The 21,769-nt window shown below is 37.6% G+C and overlaps 2 protein-coding genes across 3 annotated transcripts; one reads left to right on the top strand and one right to left on the bottom strand.

The window, feature by feature from the left end:
• Positions 1–126: 126 nt before the first annotated feature.
• Positions 127–10,139, top strand: ace2 (angiotensin I converting enzyme 2). 2 transcript variants are annotated; one of them, XM_047363887.1, is made up of 18 exons: positions 135–375; positions 469–627; positions 738–831; positions 1,948–2,091; positions 2,422–2,537; positions 2,631–2,736; positions 3,802–3,899; positions 4,009–4,181; positions 4,633–4,859; positions 5,343–5,487; positions 5,687–5,785; positions 6,165–6,287; positions 6,403–6,581; positions 7,096–7,154; positions 7,247–7,344; positions 7,461–7,577; positions 8,681–8,875; positions 8,961–10,139. In XM_047363887.1, the coding sequence occupies exons 1-18, from the start codon at positions 181–183 to the stop codon at positions 9,061–9,063; spliced, it is 2,430 nt and encodes an 809-aa protein (XP_047219843.1). In that variant the 5' UTR covers positions 135–180; the 3' UTR covers positions 9,064–10,139. The 2 variants fall into 2 exon arrangements, 1 of the variants encoding a protein (XP_047219843.1); XR_007038056.1 differs by lacking the exons at positions 7,096–7,154; positions 8,961–10,139 and having other exon boundaries at positions 127–375; positions 8,681–8,816.
• Positions 10,140–10,165: 26 nt separating this feature from the next.
• On the bottom strand, positions 10,166–20,305 carry il1fma (interleukin-1 family member A). Its single transcript, XM_047363888.1, has 7 exons — positions 20,164–20,305; positions 19,959–20,077; positions 19,280–19,376; positions 18,016–18,376; positions 17,307–17,432; positions 17,052–17,191; positions 10,166–10,623 (listed from the first exon to the last, which is right to left on the bottom strand). Exons 1-7 carry the CDS (start codon positions 20,173–20,175, stop codon positions 10,405–10,407), a joined length of 1,074 nt encoding a protein of 357 aa, XP_047219844.1. The 5' UTR covers positions 20,176–20,305; the 3' UTR covers positions 10,166–10,404.
• Between the last annotated feature and the right edge of the window lie 1,464 nt (positions 20,306–21,769).

A 21,769-nucleotide genomic window follows, 5' to 3' on the forward strand; every position in this document is an offset into this window, starting at 1 on the left:
AGCCCAGTGACACTGAATGTTCCTTTGACACATTGTAAATGAAAAGTCAGATACACCCTCTCTTATGGTGCTGCTGTTCAAAGGCCAAGGCCGCTCAGAAGGTTATTAAAACCTTATAAGTGTACAGTCAGCTTCCTCCAGAGTCACATTGTGTGTGTGGATGTAGCAGAAGAAGCCAAGATGTCTGCTGGGATTCTCGTAACACTTCTGGCCATGTCCTTGGCTGTTTCTCTGGTGGTTGCGGTAGATCTGGAGTCTGAGGCGAGGCAGTTCCTGGAGAGGTTTGACCAGAATGCCAGTGAGATAATGTACCAGTACTCACTGGCATCATGGGCCTACAACACCGACATCACTCAGGAGAACTCAGACAAAGAGGTATGTCCTAGAATGCTTCGACAAATTCATTTTGCTGTTACGAAACTGTTTGGTTGGAAGCTGCTGAATAATATATGTTGTTGCTCCATGCAGTCAGAACAGGGAAAAATTTGGAGCGCGTTCTACAGCCAGATCTCAGAAGAATCCCGCAATTATCCCATCGACCAAATAAAGGACCCGCAGATTAAATTACAACTCATCTTGTTACAAGACAAAGGCTCTGGTGCTCTGTCTCCGGACAAAGATTCACACGTAAGACTTTTTTCCTGATACCCCCAGGATTTCTTTCATATTTGTGAATATGGTAAAAGATAAATTTTCTGGTTTTTAAAACATGTTTTTCATCTTTATCTTCCCTGTAGCTCAGTAAGGTCATGAGCGAAATGAGCACAATCTACAGCACTGCAACAGTTTGTATGCTCGACGACCCTCTTGACTGCCAGACTTTGGAGCCAGGTACAATCTGTCAAAAAACAGCTTGCGTAGCTTCCAAGAGCCGACAAAGAGAGATAATGCAGTCACAAATTAATAAAACTTCCCAGAGTCGGAAGATACCTTTAGCTGTAATCCACGTGTGCAATCTTAACACCAACAGATATTTCCTTTAGACAAGGATCATAACAGTTATTTAAATAATAAAGCATTTATTTTCTCCTGTCTTTTAAAGTATAGTGACTTACTCTCACTGTAGGTCTGAAATAATAGTGAAGAGTTTTTTGGTGTGAGACATACATTTTGATGCACTATATATTATATGCTGTAAAGGTAAAACAGCTAACACTTTCTAAACATAATTTTAGAACAAGTGGCATGAAGCCCGAGTCTCTCAGTGAAAACAGTGTGTGTTTCCATAGTTGTTTCAAAGGATTTTCTTTGGTTTTTCTGCTTTTCTCTTCACATTCTCAATGTACATTTTTGGTCCAATGTTGTCTTCCTTTTTCAGCTTTAACATGACCCATAACATAATGGGAAAAGGCTGTTTTTCAGGGAGCATAAACAACAGAAAATTATGCAGTTGGATTGGAGCCTACATCTATTTACTAGTACTTTGTTAAAACATCTTTTGATTTTGTTACACCACAGAGTCAGTCAGTATGGCACATCTTAAATTGGCCATATTTGTCCATTCTTTGTTTGAAGTTGGTTGTTTCAGGTTGAACTAAATTTTTTCTGGTTTTCTTTTCAATTTTAGTATGTTTTTAAAAACAAATGGAACAATCTGTGTCCATTTGTGTCCCAATTACCCCCATTGAAAATGCATTTTTTATTTCCTTGTTACTGCAAAACTATTTCTATATCTATTTTACTCGCACCCAAGCAACCCCCTACAGTTTCTGACACAGAAAATAAACATACTAGTGCATAATATTTGTGTTCCAGTCTTTAAAAGAGCACAAAATGAAAGCTACTGAGGGCTCAGAAGTATCAGTAGAAATACAACAATTCAAATTTTATTGAACAAAAGGCATATAATGCTTCTTTAGTACTTTTTATTTTAAAGATTTGCTATAAAGACTAGAGATAAAAGCTGATTTTGTTATGTCTCTGATTTGTGTCTTTCACTGTTTACAGGCCTTGAGCATTTGATGGCCAACAGTCGAAACTACTCAGAGCGTCTTCACGTGTGGGAGGGCTGGAGGAAAGAGGTGGGGAAGAGAATGAGGCCATTGTACGAAGACTATGTGGACCTGAAGAATGAAGCTGCCAAACTTAATGGTAAATAATGAGCGGGGATGCCTTGAATGTCTTGATGTTGGAACAGCTTCAGGGTTTGAGCTGAAAATGCAATTTAAAGCATCCATCGGGGAATTAAACTGACAGTGAACCGAACTTACTGTGGGTTAGTGAACTTGTAATGTTATGACAAGGTTATGACAAGTTGGTCCTCACTGAGGTCTAATGTATAATGTCTGCCTCTGTGGTTATCTTGGTTACATCCCTTCGCAAATAAAGTCTGCGTAAGTTCTCCCACATTAATTACACAAACAACCAGCCTGGGTTGTAACTTGATCTGCTACCGTGACCCTCTCAATCACACATCTGCAGGTTTTGAAGACTATGGAGCTTACTGGAGATACAATTATGAGACCCTTGAGGAAGACGTTCAGTTAAAGTACACCAGACATCAACTGATGGAAGACGTTCGTTCAATATACAAAGAGGTAGGCATCTGCAGCAATAACAATGAGAATGAAGTCCTGTTTATTATGTGACATTAACAAATTTGTGGTTGTAATTGTCATATTTTCTTGTAGATCATGCCTTTATACAAGGAGCTGCATGCCTATGTGAGAGCCAGGCTTATGGAGGTCTACCCAGGACATATTGACCCAGAGGGACACCTGCCCGCCCACCTCCTTGGTACGTTAAAGTTTTAGTTATGAAAACAGAAAACTGTAAATATCCCAGATGAATAACCTTTTATTTAAATTCTTTACACTCAGGCATTATGTCTTTACCATCAAATACAAATAGCAGTTGCTGTCCAAAGAAACATATTTACTATCTACACAAAACAAAACAAAACAAAACAAAAAATGTTTTATGCACAAATAGTACAGTATACATTTATATACAAGAGATGAGCCTGCCTCAGGATAAATCGATTTAATCAGCTGCTTATGGCATCCACAATAACCAAGTTAATAATGTTCCTCAAACATCACGCGTTCTATTTTCTGTCAATTATTAACAGTATTCAGTGTGCTGATTTTATGTATTACTTTTCAGTTCTAAACTATTATAAGTGTAATTCACAAACATTCAGACATGGATGATTTAAAGAAGGGGACTGTTAAACTGTGGTGTATGTTGTTATTTAGAAGGCCCCCAAATTAAATGTAGTTTTTGGACCCAATTAATCCTTCAAACTGTAGTACAGAATTGAAGTTTGTCTCCCTCTGTTGGTCAGGGTTTATCACTACGAGTTTACTGTACACACATGAAACAGATTGAACTTTTTAAAAGTAATCTCCGTTTAAATTTGATGTGATTGTATTTCACTGTTGAAAGAACACATCAGGATCTACTTCAAGTATCTGGTGTTGGGGGCTGCACGGTGGTGCAGTTGGTAGCACTGTTGCCTTACAGCAAGAAGGGTCCTGGGTTCAATTCCCGGCGGGGGTCTTTCTGCCATGGAGTTTGCATGTTCTCCCCATGCATGTGTGGGTTCTCACCGGGTACTCTGGCTTCCTCCCACAAAGACATGCATGTTAGGTTAATTGGTCTCTCTAAATTGCCCTTAATTGTATGAATGAGTGTGTGCTTGGTTGTTTGTGTTTTACCCTGTGATGGACTGGCGACCTGTCCAGGGTTTACCCTGCCTCTCGCCCATAGACTGCTGGACATAGGCAACAGCTTCCCCGCAACCCTCTATGGAATAAGCGGTAGAAAATGACTGACTGACAATTTGTGTTGGTTCTTCAGGGGACATGTGGGGAAGATTCTGGACCAACCTGTATCCTCTGTCAGTCCCTTACCCTGACAAACCAGACATTGATGTCAGCAGCACTATGGTGGAGAAGGTGTAGCACCGTTATATGTAAAATAAAATAAACTCTCTGGTGTAGAACATTCACTTCTAAAAAAAAAAAAAAAATCTCTTCATGTAGTAAATTTCTACTTGAATTTCAGGGCTGGGATGAAATACGTTTTTTTCAAGAAGCAGAGAAGTTCTTTATGTCTGTGGGGCTATACAAGATGTTTGACAACTTCTGGACTAACTCCATGTTCGTGAAGCCCAACGATGGACGGCAGGTGGTCTGCCACCCCACAGCCTGGGACCTGGGAAACAGAGAAGACTTCAGGTGGGATGAGGTCAAAAACACAAACATATCATCACACATTTATACAGATTTAGGTGCCAGTCTTACCTGGATTTAAAGGTAACAATCCATTGTCCTGTTTTTACTAGCATGGTAAAAATAAAAGTTGTTGTAAAAGTGTTGTTGATTAATAGTTGACTCATGCTTTCCTGTTGATAAAGGCAATCATAGTCTGAATTGCAAAATATCAGTTCATATGATTACCCAGCAACAGACACTGATAAAAATTATATTTTATCACTCACCTTGTATCAGTCTGGGTAAATATTATGGAAATAAATCTCACCATAAAATGTAGCTTCTTGACTCAATGTTTATTATACCGAACCGTTTAGGAACATATTATTGCTCATATTGTTTTATTGCTGCTGTTCACTTGATAGAAAGTCCTGTCAGACTGCTGATATCAACAGTTCTTCTGCAATGTCTCCAGGATAAAAATGTGTACCAAGGTCAACATGGACGACTTCCTCACAGCACACCATGAGATGGGTCACAACCAGTACCAGATGGCTTACCGCAACCTGTCCTACCTTTTGAGGGACGGAGGTAACGAGGGTTTTCATGAGGCCGTCGGAGAAATCATGTCTCTCTCTGCTGCCACACCCAAACACCTGCAGAGTCTGGGACTTCTGCCGGCTGACTTCATATATGACAGTGGTGAGTGCTGTATGTTGTCCCAAACACAAAACCAACATAAATTCAACAACATTAATTATTTGACAGTGTAAAACGAAACCCAAAATGAAATTTCATCCAAGCATTGATGCACATGTACATTTAGATGATTGAAAATTCAAGTTGGTGGAAACTTCAAAACAAAAGATAAATTGATTTTTTTTTTATAATGAAACCATGAACCAATGAAACCACGATTTCATATTAAATTACTCCTTTTTATTGCCTCTGAAGAGTTTGCAGGTGAAAAATAGCTCCAGCAATACAAGAGGTGTCAGAATAACACGACCCCAGGCCCTTAGCAGAAAGATCTTGGGTTCACCGAAAGGCCATGGCCCCGCCTCTCCCCCACTTACCCTTTTAGACTGGCAGAAGCCCCCTCACACAGCCCTGGACGTATTAAAACAAAATTACAGCTCAAATGATGTTTTCTCCCCTTGTGTCATTTTCTGTTCTGTTTTGTAGAAACTGAGATCAACTTCCTGCTGAAACAGGCCCTCACCATTGTGGCCACGCTGCCCTTCACTTACATGCTGGAGGAATGGCGTTGGCAGGTGTTTGCAGGGAATATTTCCAAAGACGAATGGATGAAGCGCTGGTGGGAGATGAAGTAAGAGGGCTTTAATGGGGAATTTGTCAGTGATGCTTTACGTTTTCTCTATTTTCTGAAAGTGGCACAGATAATCTACTGATTATAGCCCGATAAAATGTGTTAGAAATAAGAAAAATGCTTGGTTTTTTGCAGTTAAACATCTGCCTAAATGCAGGTCTCAGTATGCATTAGTGCTGATTCAGCATTGTTCTAACAGGAGGGAGCTGGTGGGAGTTGCTGAGCCTGTACCAAGAGATGAAACTTACTGCGACCCACCTGCTCTGTTCCATGTATCTGGAGACTTCTCCTTTATCAGGTAAAAGATTTGCTTCAAAGCTCCACATAAAGCAAACAAAAGTTTTCTGGATTTTTTTTCTATCCACTTTGTTGGCAGAGAGATTGTTGATTCACATTTTTTTAACCTTTTGACTGAAAAGTTGTTTGTTTGTCACGTTCTAACAGAAATTGCTGTAATCTTTACACAAACCAGACATTCTTTTGAGCTTCTTTCAAAAAAGTCTTGCTCTTAATCTGTTTTGGCTTCATAACACAAAAAGAGAAAAGAACATGTTTTCATTCAAGATAAAAGTGTCAGACAGACTCAGTCTGTCAGCGAAATATTACATCTCAGTTGAAAACACAAGTACCTGATCTATTCATTAATGCAAGTGTGTGTGTTGCTTGTTCTTTTACAGGTATTTTACAAGAACCATCTACCAGTTTCAGTTCCAGAAAGCCCTGTGTGACGCAGCAGGTCACACAGGGGATTTGTCCTCATGTGACATCACTGGTTCCAAGACAGCAGGAACCAAGCTGAGGTATCTCCTTCCTGGTTGTCTTTACCGTTGGTCTTTGTGTCCTAAATAATGCATGTATGTGTTGCACATGTTTAAACACAGGAATGCTAATTTTAATAATGTTTCTTTTCTATAGGAACATGTTAGAGCTGGGGAGATCTCAGTCCTGGACCAGGGCTTTGCAAACGATATCTGGAGATGTAAGAATGGATGCTCGTGCCTTAATGGACTACTTCCAAAAGCTTTATGACTGGTTGAAGGAAGATAATTTGAAAAACAAGAGAACTGTGGGCTGGAAGACAACAGTGGATCCAAGTGAGTAAAATCAAAATGACCCTGAGGATCATTACTCTGACTCTGTGCTTATTTGTTGGAACAACAAAAAGGAAATGATTCCTTTCCCATCCTCCTCATAATTAGTCACTTGATTTTCAACACCCATCTGCTCCTTGGTGTGTTACACTTAAGTTCCTTGTAAATTTAAAGTATTGCTTTTAGGCAAATAAAAATGTGGAAATGAACTAGTTTTTATTTTATATTTTGGGACAACAAATATGTTTGAAGGTGCAGGGATATAAAACAGATGGGGAGAGGAATGAAACACTGGATGTGAAGTTGTTTTGATGACTAAAATAAATAAATTAAAACACATTAGTTACTAGAAAGAACTTTACTTAGAGAAGTTTCATGTGGTTGATTCATAGAGAGGCAGGAGGTATTTCACATTTTATTGTGGGTCTTTGAAAATATTACTATGACGGTAAAAAATAAATAAATACATGTTTAAAAAAAATCAAAGCTTTATTAGAAATGATCATGTTTCCTACAGATGCACAACATGCCATTAAAGTAAGAATAAGTTTGTCAGCTGCCATGGGTGACAATGCTGTGAGTACTAGCATGTTGGGCTGCAGTGAACAGAAAATCCACTCTGTGTTTTTTTCTCTTTATTAATATTATGACACAAAAATCTGTTTCAGTATCCCTGGAATGCCAACGAGATGTTCCTCTTCAAGGCCAGCATTGCTTACGCCCTGAGGCAGTACTACAGTCAAAAGAACCAGAACCTTCTTTTCACGTCAGTACACTCTTCCATCCTGGTGTTCATTAAAGATTATTCATGCTTCTTTGAAAACATGGACTCTATGCTTCCTGCTGTTTACCCTGAGAGCTTTTCTATTCTTTCACCACCAGGACAGAGCACATTGTCACTTCTGAAGAAACGCCCAGGATCTCCTTCTACATGGTGGCCACCCACCCGGGAAACCCCTCTGCATACATTCCCAAGTCCGACATGGAGGCAGCCATCAAGTAAGACACGCATTTTAAAACACACAGATGTATTTTCTCACAAATATGTCATCTAGTTTACATGAAGCTGAAACCAGGTATTGACATACTCTTACACTCTATAAAAAGAGATCTATAACCCCCCACCCACGCACACACACACACTTTCTGACATCAAATAACACAAATATTTTTCAGACTTAGTGTCAGTTATTATTACCCAAATAATTTCTATTTGCTAAATGTCAGAAGGATAAGTTACTTTTAAATATCTTTAGTTTGAGAAGTTTTCACACATTTTCCTTGGTATTTGGAATTGCATTTTGATATGTATGACGTCTTGCATATCCTTCCACAACAATAGTTTGCTGTATTTTGGACATCCAAGGACATGTTTCAAAATTAGGGTCTTTATCTCTGACTGTATTTGCAAACTGTAATCTACCTTTTTATGTTGGTTTTGGAATAATGGCTTTTTCCCAACCAAATGGCTTTTAGGCCATAATAATATAGGATTTGTTTCAATGTTGATAATGACATCCTCTTACCATCTTATCTTCACAAAATATTTTGCTTTTGTTCTGAAGTTGATTTGTACATTTTGCATCAAAGCATATTAATCTGTGGGACATAGCCCCTATCTCTTTCATGAACTATATGATGGCTGGACATCGTCATGTCTTTTATGCTTGCATATAGATTTTGACAGACGAATGTGGCACCTTGAGGCACCTGAAAAGAATCAACCAGACTTCTGGAGGTTCAAAATTTCCTTCATGATATCTTGGGTGATTTCCTTTGTCTTTTCCATGATGTCACACAAAGAAGCAGTGTGTTGCCTCAAAAAGCATTTATTTAACTAGAATGTTGTGAATTAACCTTTCAGAAGCATACAAAGTTAGGGCATCATTAATTGGGCTTTCCCAAGTTCTTTAGAGGTCTATTAATCTTACTAATAAACATCTGATTTTCAGTAAAGTACTAAAAGATTATTCTAAAATCCTGAGGAAAAAATGTTTTGTGTCTTTTTATGCAGTGTATGTAGTATATATTTGTTTGTTTAATTATGCATGAAACATTTGCAGGGACCTTATATAACATGTTCATTACACTATCTATCCCAGGTTAAGTCGAGGTCGAATCAACGAAGCCTTCCAATTAAATGACCTGACACTTGAGTTTGTAGGTATCCAGCCAACGCTAGCCCCACCTGTAAATCAGACAGTGGAGGTGTGGCTGGTGGTATTCGGCGTTGTCATGGGCATTGTAGTGTTGCTGGGTGTGTACCTCTTCATATCTGGTATCAAGGAGCGCAAGAAGTGAGTGTTGTCTTTAGAAAATCTCTATCATGGTTACTCATCACTTTCATAGAGGTGAAACATTCTCTGTTTTTTGTGTTTGTAGGAAACTTTCAAAGAGAGCTGCGGAGAATCCTTACAGCACAGATTCTGATGGAATTAGTAACGCCGCCTATGAGGACAGTAACAATGAACAAACTGGGCTTTAAGAGGTCAAATAAAAGGTTGTGGCTCAGGGAGCCTGATCTCACAGTTCTTTGTCCAGTTCTATGTGTAATTTCACAAGCATTCTTGTATTTGATAAATGTGAATATCTGTGAAAGTTTCAGTATTGTTAATATCCTTAGTGAAAAAACAAAGATGAAAACAAGACAGCAGGCTTAATTGCCAGATACTTGAATATTAGTTTCAATAATAACAGTGTAGCTAAATGGTGTGATATAATATATACTTAGTTAATTTTAGTTTTTTAAGCCATTTCTGGCACAAGGACTTTTAATATAATATTAACATAATGAAGGTGTGAATATTATTTTAATGTACTTTTAAGCTGCAAACATTTTTTGAAAGAGTTCATTAGGAAAATAAAATTTTTATTTGAGGATTGCCAGTTTCCATTCAAAAGGGTTAAACTAATTAAACCTCAACCTATTATGATTCAGTTGCAATAGCTACAAGCTTTAAATCTTACATGTCTTCTTTTTATGTACTTCTCACCCTTCCACTAAAACGGTTTTGTAATTACAATATAAAAGTAAAACACCTCTATTGTTCTCCTTTCAGTCTTGATCTAAATTATTAGCTAATAAGCGCATTTCTTTGTGCATATCATTTCAGTTGTATAATGGGATTTAATTTTATTTCAACAAATTTGATCGTTTATTCGGTTGTAAAATATCAAGTCACATATTGCTGCTGCTGCAGACCTGCAATTAACACTATAACGCTTAAAAAAAGTTTAATCAAATATTGTTGCTGCTACAATAAATAAAAACTTGGAAAAATTGAATAAGTGTTGCGATAAAATGCAGTATGCCAGAAATTATTTTTCTTTTCAATTTTGGAACATAATATTATTTATTAATGCAACAATGATTGATCAGACAATCAGTCATTCAGCAAGCCTTAAATGTAACATTATAAGAAAAGTGTTTTTCTAAGTGTGAATTAACATGTTATGTGTGTCTCATTGGTCTGATTTTATGCTTCACATCATGTTTATTTTGCTCAAGAAGCTTCATAATGTATATTTAGAAAGTTAAATAAACGAATTTATCATGAAGTATATTGTCTGAGTAAAGTCACAGTTTCTTTTTTGCAAATACTTTGAAATTTTAATGATACACAACAACAACAAAGAAGCCTGAAGTGTAACAATGGTAAAAAAAAAAACTGTATGACACATCTCTACACATCCATCAAACCAGAGCTTCACACCCTGACTTAATTATTCGTCACTAACTTAGATGGGTCATGACTGTGCTTTCTGTTATTTCCAAATTATGTGATGGCTTAGCAGTGAGTACAAGTCTGTAGAAAACAACCCTCTTTCACTTCTGAATAATAAAGAGGAATGATGAATCTCCACATCCTCCATCCATCTCAGCCATTTCCACCAAGTCTGTGTTGGCTAAATGGATGAACCAGCCTTTGTGGAGCGCAGATTCAAATTTTCGCTGTTTTGTGCGGTCAGCTTTCATGTAGAAGACAAAGGAGAGGGTGCACTTATCCTTCTTGGAGATCTGTCTCAGCTTCTGCTTTTCACATGTCTACAAATGCAAAACAAAAAAAGTATAATCAGTTTACTGGATTCAGTTTAGAATTACAATTATTTTGCTTTGATGCCATGCTACATTTATCTATTTAACATCACTTTGTTCTAATGGTTCCAGAACCACAGCCACACTGACACAAAAACCATCACCAGAGGGTTTCTTGACAATAAATTGCTGGAGAACAGCAAACATTCACATATGCTATACATGTGATATAATATAAAACTGAATAAAATGATTAAATAAACAGTATAACAACCAACCAATTGCACCACTGTTCAGAAAGCAAAACCACCATATGCAGAAACACTCTCAATCAACAGATAAAAAGCATCCTTCAGCTGGATGTCTGTTTTTACTAGGACTGTGTTTGAAGGTGTTTTCTTTTCTTGCCATCAGTGCCTTCACAGGTCATTAGTCAACAAACTTTGTGGAGAAATTTTTAAAAAATTTTCACATGCAATGGAAAAACACAACATCACTGCCACATATTGGACTGTCAGTAAATCTGCTGAGTTGCATCACAGGAAAAAAACATCTATAGTTTGGTTCTCAGGTGAAGTTTTCTCCAGGTTCATCAGTTTCCTCACATAGCTCAAAAATATGCACGCTAGGTTGTGCTGATTCCAAACTGACTATATTAGTAACGCTGTGTAAACTCTAACTTACCTGTGGCATACAGAACAAATACATATAAAATTTAAGTCAGTGTATTTATATAGCGCAATTCACAACACGTCATCTGAAGGCACTTTACAAAGTCAATACAATCAAATCATAGAGACAGATTCCAAGTCAAGAACATACAGTACAGACCAAAGGTTTGGACACCTTCTCATTCACAGAGTTTTCTTTATTTTCATGACTATGAATATTGTAGCTTCACACTGAAGGCATCAAAACTATGAATTAATACATGTGGAATTATATACTGAACCAAAAAGTGTGAAACAACTGAAAATATGTCTTATATTCTAGGTTCTTCAAAGTAGCCACCTTTTGCTTTGATTACTGCTCCACACACTCTTGGCATTCAGTTGATGAGCTTCAAGAAGTAGTCACCTGAAATGGTTTTCACTTCACAGGTGTGCCCTGTCAGGTTTAATAAGTGGGATTTCAAGCCTTATAAATGGGGTTGGGACCATCAGTTGTGTTGTGCAGGAGGTGGATACAGTACACAGCTGATAGTCCTACTGAATAGACTGTTAGAATTTGTATTATTGAAAGAAAAAACAACTAAGTAAAGAAAAACGAGTGGCCATCATTACTTTAAGAAATTAAGTTCAGTCAGTCCGAACAATTGGGAAAACTTTGAAAGTGTCTCCAAGTGCAGTCGCAAAAACCATCAAGCGCTACAAAGAAACTGGCTCAAATGAGGATCGCCCCAGGAAAGGAAGACCAAGAGTCACCTCTGCTGCGGACGATAAGTTTATCCGAGTCACCAGCCTCAGAAATCGCAGGTTAACAGCAGCTCAGATTAGAGAACAGGTCAATGCCACACAGAGTTCTAGCAGCAGATACATCTCTAGAACAACTGTTAAGAGGAGACTGTGTGAATCAGGCCTTCATGGTAAAATAGCTGCGGCGCAGAAAAGGTGAATGGATGGACTCTACATGCCTGGTTCCCACCGTGAAGCATGGAGGGTGAGGTGCGGGGGTGCTTTGCTGGTGACACTGTTGGGGATTTATTCAAAATTGAAGGCATACTGAACCATAATGGCTACCACAGCATCTTGCAGCGGTATGCTATTCCATCCGGTTTGTGTTTAGTTGGACCATCATTTATTTTTCAACAGGACAATGACCCCAAACACACCTCCAGGCTGTGTAAGGGCTATTTGACCAAGAAGGAGAGTGATGGGGTGCTGCGCCAGATGACCTGGCCTCCACAATCACTGGACCTGAACCCAATCGAGATGGTTTGGGGTGAGCTGGACCGCAGAGTGAAGGCAAAAGGGCCAACAAGTGCTAAGCATCTCTGGGAACTCCTTCAAGACTGTTGGAAAACCATTTCAGGTGACTACCTCTTGAAGCTCATCAACAGAATACCAAGAGTGTGCGGAGCAGTAATCAAAGCAAAAGGTGGCTACTTTGAAGAACCTAGAATATAAGACATATTTTCAGTTGTTTCACTCTTTTCTGTTCAGTATATAATTCCACATGTGTTAATTCACAGTTTTGATGCCTTCCGTATGAAGCTACAATATTCATAGTCATGAAAATAAAGAAAACTCTTTGAATGAGAAGGTGTGTCCAAACTTTTGGTCTGTACTGTAAATGAACCGAGAGCATTATTGAGAGACATTACATGCACTACCAATTTATACAGCAACTGCCATAGGACAAAATGATCATTTCTCAAATGATCATTTCTCAAATGATCTACACTCTTTAACATCATTACCGGGTGACTTTGAATTTGCAAAATTTAACTATTAAATATGCCAATTTTGTGTCACAATTGTATTTTATCATGTCTTTAATCCTAATATCATGTCAACTAAACTGCCAAATTTCTTCAATATTAAGATGTTTTCTTTCAATTTCTGCATTTGTCGGAAAAGCTTGTCAAAGGAACTTTAAGAGGACAGAGCATTCACACAGAAAGAAGAGAGAAGCACTGATCCAGGAGTACTTTTGAAATGCCAAGGCAAATAGAAAAACCAGTTTCAAACACAAGGAGAATTAAAGATGCCAAAATGGGTGATATGGTCTGACAAAAGCATTCAACTGTAAAATAACATACTGAGCAGAGTTAAACTGTGGTCTGAAAAATAGTTCCTATTCCCACAGGAACAAGTCTCAGAAATCACTTTATGGGACAGGATTGCTCCCCTTTGATAATATTTGGCATGTACAGTTGCATAAAACATCCTTAGGAGATAGTAACCAATTTATTCATACCTGCATAACCTGCTGCAAACCCAGTCCTAACTTCACAGTTCAATAGAAGACAAAGTTTTTTGTCGTGTGGGTTAAATTAAAAAATATAACACCACTTGCTTAATTTTCCTCAAACTGCGGGGTACCTTACAAGAAGGCAGAATGCAGAATAAAAAAGATTCATCCTAAATCCAGAACTCACCTCTAACACTTTTCAGTTCTTGTTCATCTACAGAGGAGTAATATTTTACTCAAAGGTCTTCTACAACCTATATTTTCACCACAGCAAGAATTAAGCAGGAATAAGTAAAATGAACGCACATTGAAGATTTAGATGAGTTTGGACAAAGACATGTACATTTTTTTACATCCAATTTTGAGGTTTATGGTAAGAATGCTCACCCCTACCATATGTGGAAAATTATATTACAAGATGAAAAATCATAATTTTCTAGCACAAGGTATTGTGTGGAGAGGTTGTATTGTTTATTAGCATCTACTATAACCATATTTTTAATTACTGTATGCCAAAATGTTGTGCTGCCCAGTTTTTGCATACATATACACAAACCAAGCAGTATCTGTCACATATCTTAACTCCAAAGCAGCACACTTTAGTTTTCAGTGTTGATTCCGGTTCTAAAATGTAACAAAGATTGACATGCTTTGAGCATTGTTGCAGATCTAAACAATCCATCCTGGTGGCCTTGGAACACATATTAAGGGGCAAACTGACCTGAAGCAAAAATAGCAGGGAAAAGCAGTGTTGTGAATGTTCTGTGCTCTAAGCTGTGCAATCTAAAAATTTACTAGCGGGCTACATGTTCGCTAGTAAATGTATTCAAACCACTTTCAGTTTTATTAATCAGCTCCTGTTGACGATAATCTTTCCCAGCACAATATCATCAGATATGCTGTCCTAATGTATTAATAATAGGACTATTCCACTGTGATACACACTCCTACAGTCCACCCCATGCAGTTTGTTTAGATGAACATGCATCGATAAATGTAAATGATGAATTGAAATTACAATTAAATCCATCAAACAAAAAGCCAGCACAGAACATAAATTTTATTGCTCAACACTGAAAAAATGGCAATCCCATCTCACATAATGAACAGAATTACAGGAAATGGCCCACAACATATCAATTTCAGTAGCCCTAGCTTTATCCCTCTGCAAGTAATGACTCCTCAGGCGGAGGATCATCCACCTGTTGTACTGCTGCACCTTGGAATTTGTCCTGACAACAGTATTAACGTTCTTTTCATCGCCCCTCTGTCAAACCATATAAATCTTTGTGGTTTTCTGAATTGCATATACTTTAGTACTCTTCGCTATCCTCCTTGGTGGAATCCATAAAGCGATTGTGTTTAACTCTGCGCTTGTGTTTGCCATGCCATGCTAGTGCACCTATATCCTTGTTCACATTGTTGGGACCCCAGCCATGGGTAACAACATTAAAGGCCAGTAAGAACTTTTCTGGAATTTTCTATCACAGTAATCTGCTCCTAACTCAGCCCAGGAACAGAAGCCCAGGAACAGAAGGACAGCAGACTTCCCATGACGTCACCGTTTGAATAAAATCCCCGCATTCCAACAAACAGACCTCTTCCACACAGGTCCCCTGTGGAGTTGGAAGGAAAGACAGCATGCTAATGTCTTTTGCTGGCAAGCAGACATAACTCTTCAAACTGGATCCGAGAGTGTCATACGATCACGCGATCATATGCAACAAAGTTAAGTAATGATTTTCTGTTCGAGTATCCGGTATTCATTCATATAAAAGGTGTAATAAGACAAACTTGACTTGGCTTTTCTTCTGAGGCCTCCAGAAGCAGCCCTAACTGAAGAGGATTTCCCCAACCGCCTGGAAAAGAAGGCCGGGACTGCATCACACGCTTTCCTGCGAGCATGTCCGGGTAGTGAGAGCTACAAGGCCGCATTGCGGCCACTGAAGGAGCCGAACGAGACTTTGTTGTACGGTTCAGCCGGGCCAGCTAAAAGCCCTTCCCCAAAGCTACGAAGGTTATCTGCAAGTTAACCCTTTGTTTACCCACACATGGATGTTTTTCCTCAACACCCAGAACAACTTCTCCTCCTTAACGTAAGAAGTAGTGTTTGGGCAGAGAAGATCTGTTTTGGAGTTAAATCATTTGTTTTTGTTTGTGTTGAGAAACTCAGCTCTGTGTTCTGTGTTGTGTTTTTAAAGTTAAGACAAACTTTATTTAAAGGGTGGTTTTTAAACACAGAAGATCGGCCATAACTCGCCGTCCACACTGATGCATTTCAACCCTTTTATTAATGGTACTAAAGGTATGTGTTTCATTCTGGTAACCAAATATAAGATTCTTTTGTTAGCTCCAACCGATAATGGCTAACATGTGCTCGCCCACATTATGAGTCAGCTGAAGACCATTTACCCGGAAAGATTGTTAGTTTCCAGAAAATAATATTTCCCTAAATATTATTTTACTAAACGTGATAACTAATTAAACACCATCAAGACCCATTCATCCAGAAGGATTTGGTTCTTATTCAAATAATATTTCCTTAAATATTATTGTAATATTTACTTAATAATATGTCTTTAAATAGTATTTTAATAAATAAAGGCAGCTAATTAAACATCCTTGAGAATTAGTCATTCAGAAGGTTAGCTTTATTCAGAAAATCATTCTTTAAAATGTTATTTTATTAAAATGTTTTATCTGATCTTGCATTGTAAATGGTTGTTTAAAGGTATGCTGATTATTGCCTAAGTTAGTTCCAAGACTAACTTAACTCCATTTCCAGATTCTTCAAGATAATCCTTGGTCCTCAGATATAAATAACATTGCATGGTAATGTTGGAACACTCCTTCAGTCGTGGTTTTCAACCATCTTTGATTTACTTGTTTATATTGTACATAGTCCATTAGTCTTCCTCATTCTTTCATTTTGTTTGGTAGTTTAGTTGGGTTGTTTTAGTAAAGAGTTTGTTGATTGAAATATGTTTGACTTTGAGTTGACTTATTTTTGTTAATAAATTCTTGTATTTTAAGACATTGTATGAATTAATTCTGTGTGTGCAGAGTTTTGCTGTTCAATAATGCCAGAGCTTGGCTCATCCCTTTCAATTTTGTCCTAACACCACCGCCTTAATGGGCTGGTATTCACAGGACAACCTTTAACAGAGAGAAATATTATTTAATAACATATTAAAGTATTAATATTAAATATTAAATACGATATTCGTATTCATAATCACATCATATTTTCATATTTGTCAGATTTACTGTAGCATTTTAGCACAAAAAACAGCTGACACTCAGTATGTTCAGTTTAAAAAAATACATTTCAGAGATGTGCCCAGGTGTTTGTATGCATATTCAGTGCATTCCCCAGTTTAGTCCAGGGTTAAATAGTTAAGACCTGGCTCCTTTTCTAGATTTCAAGTTGAAAACTTTAATGCTCTAGCATTGCACCTAGCTTGAAAAACCCCAATGGGAACAAACAACTCCAAACCAAATAATGTAATAGGCCATAGTTTTACCTCTGTTTGTAGGAGCACCCTATCCCCTTCCTTGCAGCACCTGAGAAAGCAGTTGGAACCAGTGAGGTTTAGAACCACTGCAATTCCTCTGAACAACTTATCCATGGCATTTGACTTGTAGTAGTAGATTGTGATCTTCACTGAAGACAAAAGAAGGACAAAGATACATCACAGATACCAACATAAACTACTGCAGCTAGTATTAGTGCAAAATAGATAGCCTCCTGGAAACATGTGTTGCTTGGAATGACCAACCTGGATTTGGTGAAGAGTAGACAGTCTTCTCAGAGCAGAGACATCTGAGATAGCGATGAGTCGGCACATGTCTTATCAAGACATCTGACAGCTTTTCCTGTCTGAAACTGACATCTCCTCGGGGAACTGAAAGTGACCAAGGCACCAAACAGAGAGTATTGACCTATTAAAGGACCTCGTTCACAGTAAAAAGCAGTTCATTGTAAAAGACCCCTCCCTGACAGACCGTGGCTGAGCTGGGCTTTCGTATTTTCATTATTGAGACGCATTATGGATCAGAACAGTTCTAAAGAGTTGCCTCCTCCCCAGGGAGAAACATTTGATATTATTTTAAGAATATATTGGCCTTTATTATGTTTTTTTTGTCACTACAATATACTTTTTTCATAATGTAAAGCACTTTGAATTGTCTTGCTGAAATGTGCTATAGAAATAAACTTGCCTTACCTTACCAATTATTGCCTCATTTGTGTTTTTTTATTTTTTGTTCTGTTGGAATGTGCAAAAGTGACCAATCCCCAATGTGAATGTGAATATATTTACATTAATTAATATCAATAAATTCGGCCCCAAGATCCCATGAGGACTAAATCTATGTGCTGACACACTGCTCTAGTATTTCATTACTTTTCTTTTAAAATTAAACCTTGATTACACTTACAGATATCTTAGAATTGGACACAACAATAAAGCAAGATGTGAAACCTACCAAGTGTCACTGTGCTGGATTCTGCCACCACCACAATGTCATTGAGGGTGCATCCTGTCCCATGACACCCATCACAGGGACTGCCGACATCGCAGCCCCTGCCTCTCACCACAGAGATGCTGGTGTTTGTCATGTGAATTAGAAGGAGGTCACCCTCCATATTCTCCTTGTTCTTATCTTGGCACGCATCTCCCTCTGAATCTATTGTCTCATTTCCATCTTCTTCTCCATTATCTTCCTCCTTTTTCATCTCCCAGGAAAAACTCAGAACAGTGACCTCCTTGTTGTAGGGTTGCAAGGTGTCTTCATCGAGGCTCAGCTGCTCATTTTTTTCACTTGTTTTTCCTGGCTTGTGAACTGACTGAAGAAACAAAAAGGAATTTATGTATTTCAGTGCAAACACCCACATAAACTACAGCCACCTTCAGCATACATTTACAATGACTGCATGTCACTGATGTCCTTCAGTTACGCACAGAATTTTATTTTCAGAACAATTTGTTAGCTCATTCTCTCCCCTTAAAATTGTCTTTCAACCGTTTTTTAATACACCAGAGCAAAGCAGAGCATAACAGTGGAGTGAAAGGAAACAAGACATGGCTAAAAAAGGTTTTGACAAATAAAACCTTTAGATGAATTCCTTCTCCAACGTTATATAGCTGAGTTCTCTCATCAGCATGTCATTCAGCTCTGCAGTCATTCATTTGATTTAGCTGTGTTGAAGAAGGGATGCGTCTAAAAGCTGTTAGATGAAACATCTCGAGGAGTGGACTTGGGAGACCTTATTTTAAACAGTAACTCTGGCTGTATCTTTGGTGTATTGTCTGCTCCACTCTCCAGCTTTTATGGGGTTTTGCTTCAGATTCGCCCTGTATTTAGCTCCATATATTCTTTCATCGAAACTGACTTACTTCCCTTTCCCTGCTGAAATAATGCATCCCCACAGCATGATAGTGCCACCATCATGTTCCACTTTGCAGATGGTGTTTTTAGGGCGTTATGTGAAAGAAGGGAGTGAGGAGTTTGTAATACAAATGAACTTCTGCATAATAAATTTTTTTCAACAAATTTTATTTGTTAAAATGAAAATCTGAAAAGTTTGTACCTTTTCCTTCCCCTTCACAGTTATGTAATACTGTCTGTTAGTCTATCAAATAAAAACCAACTAAATAAATTAAAAGGTGTGGCTTTAAGATGACAAAATGCTAAAAAGTTGAAGGCATATGAATACTTTTGTACACTGTATGTGAGCCAATGAGTTTACCAGCATTGGATTCCCTTCAGACATTCTTTGGGCCAGTTCCTCGGGTTCTAGATCCTGCAGGTCAACCCCATTTATCTCCATCAGCTTGTCTCCTTTTCTGGAGGAGAATATTTAGAAAACTGTTATGAAAAACCCTTGATACAAATCTTTGAAACAAAATATTCAATTAATCCGTATTATACTTATATATAAGAGAAAAGAGAGCTGTAGATAAACACTAGTATGGCTTAAATTTTCATCAGTTGTTTCTGGCCAAAGTGAATTAAGAATATTTATTCATCAGATTGCTAGCCTTCATAACACCAAGAAATGTTTTGTAAAATATGTAAAATTCTTGAAAATTCTGATTATTATTTTAATCATAATAATAAGGGTGACTTGTACTAGTAAGTAGCATTCATGTATTAAAAATATGAACGAATTTTTATTCAATACACCCTGAAAAGATTTTAAGTTATTTTTAAGGTTTACTTTTTATTTTACATGAAAGTGAAGAACATATTGATGTCACAACTGAAACCTTATTTTAGCTCATTCATCAATAAAACTTATGATATTAAGTCCTGTGCTTTGATAAATATGATGCACAGCAATAAATTACAAAAAACAAAAAAATCTCACACTTTCCCTTTGTCTGAGAGTTTCCTGAGTCATTGATGAAAACAATTATAAATCTGACCTGACAAACATTTTCTTTCCCATCTCTTTTTTGTGCTTGACCACTTTTCCCACTTCATAGTGGTGCTTCCCCTCGTGGATTTCGTGCACAATCAGCACACCTCCATTAACAAGGGAATCCTGAAATACACAAACACAAATCTGAACTTGTGAACAAATACAGCATAATCTCACATACAGTTGTGTTCTGTGTCAAGTTAACCCACCTCCATGTCCATGTTGCAGGTTGTGTCAATAAAAGATCGAAGAAACTGGTGGCGGCAGCCGCTTGTCAAAGCTGTGAAATTTATACGTTTGCTGAGGACAAAGAGAAGCAGGAACGAGGAGCCACCAGCACAGTTAGAGATGAGGAACTGATATGTAAAGAGGAAGCAAGTCCAGTAAACATTCACTGAAGAGGAGGTGCAGTGTGTAATTGCTTAGAAAACAGAACTCGTTGAATACTTGGAAGAACAGGGGTTGAAAAGCAGAAAACGTTCCTAAAGAAGTGATCTTAGCATACTCTACAACACCATACTGGACTGTGCTGGTAACAAATAGAACAGAAAATATTTTAAATGAAATCACCCTTTATCCTATTGCTTTGGTGTTTTTATTGCAACCACTAAAAATATTGTAACAGTAAGATAATTTTAAATAAGAAATGAAAACAGTTCTTGCAATGTCACATATTACATGGGAACTAGTGGACAAATATTACTGTACTTCCTCTTTAATGCAGCTTCACTTTAGTCACTGAGAATAAACAAAATAATAGTACTCTTTTTTGTTCTATGATTGATTGTGAATCAAGACAAAAGTGGCAGGCAGTACTTAGGAAGGTACAACTGTCAAAATCAGTGAAATAAAAGTATCACTACACTGATACCATCTGGTACTATTTAGTACTTTAGTGAACGGAGATTGACAAAGTCTCATTAAAGGTTACACACGATGTATGAGTAGCATCAGTATACAGTACAGGGAAGCATCTGTCTCCTGAAAAGTGGATCATTAACTAGAGCTATTGAATGATAATCTCATTATATGTGAATATCAAACATCATATTGGTCTCCTTAAATAAAGTATACTATTTTTTCAGTTTCAAATCTATCTGTCAGAATGGTAAATTCTGTTTGGCATAGATCATAAACTAGAATGAGATGGATATATACTGAAAATGCATTTATCAGCAGAATTACAATATTCACGCTTCAATTGTAAATTAAATTGTTTTATGGTATCTAGTCACTAAAGGAATCATTAATTGAACTTTAATCTCCCTAATCAATTTTTGTTTAAATAACGGGTCCAGACATCAGCAAACCCAAAATCTGACTATTTAAAGGGAAATTTCAATAGGAATATAGATTAAACACTGAGATCATCTTTGGCTGAACAAAATGTATCTCAATGTGTCTCTAACTATAAGGTGATCAAGGTTCTTATGCATAATTTGGATTCTCTAAACATCTGTCTTGCCTTTAGAGAAAGTTCGGAAAAGAAAACTAGGAGAATTACCCCTCCATAAACTCTGGCCGTCTTGATCCACTGCTAAGAAGGGCCTTGTGTGGTTCAGTATCAGACTGTGGTTTCACCTCTCTTTGGAAGGGAAGTTTGGACCTCAGCAGGTGTAAAGTCTCCCTCAGAGTGGTCGAAGGTCTATCTTCCAACATTGGCCTCTGAATGTCTCACAAGTCGCCCCACTTGGATTTTAAACTGAATTGGAAGCAATTTGCAAAACTATCTTGTTGGAAGATAAAAGAATTATAAGGTGAAGGAAATCAATGCAACCAAATTTTAAACAAGTGGATCAAACTTGTTTCTGTTTC

Source organism: Girardinichthys multiradiatus, chromosome 4 (genome assembly GCF_021462225.1).
Source record: "Girardinichthys multiradiatus isolate DD_20200921_A chromosome 4, DD_fGirMul_XY1, whole genome shotgun sequence".
NCBI lineage: Eukaryota > Metazoa > Chordata > Actinopteri > Cyprinodontiformes > Goodeidae > Girardinichthys > Girardinichthys multiradiatus.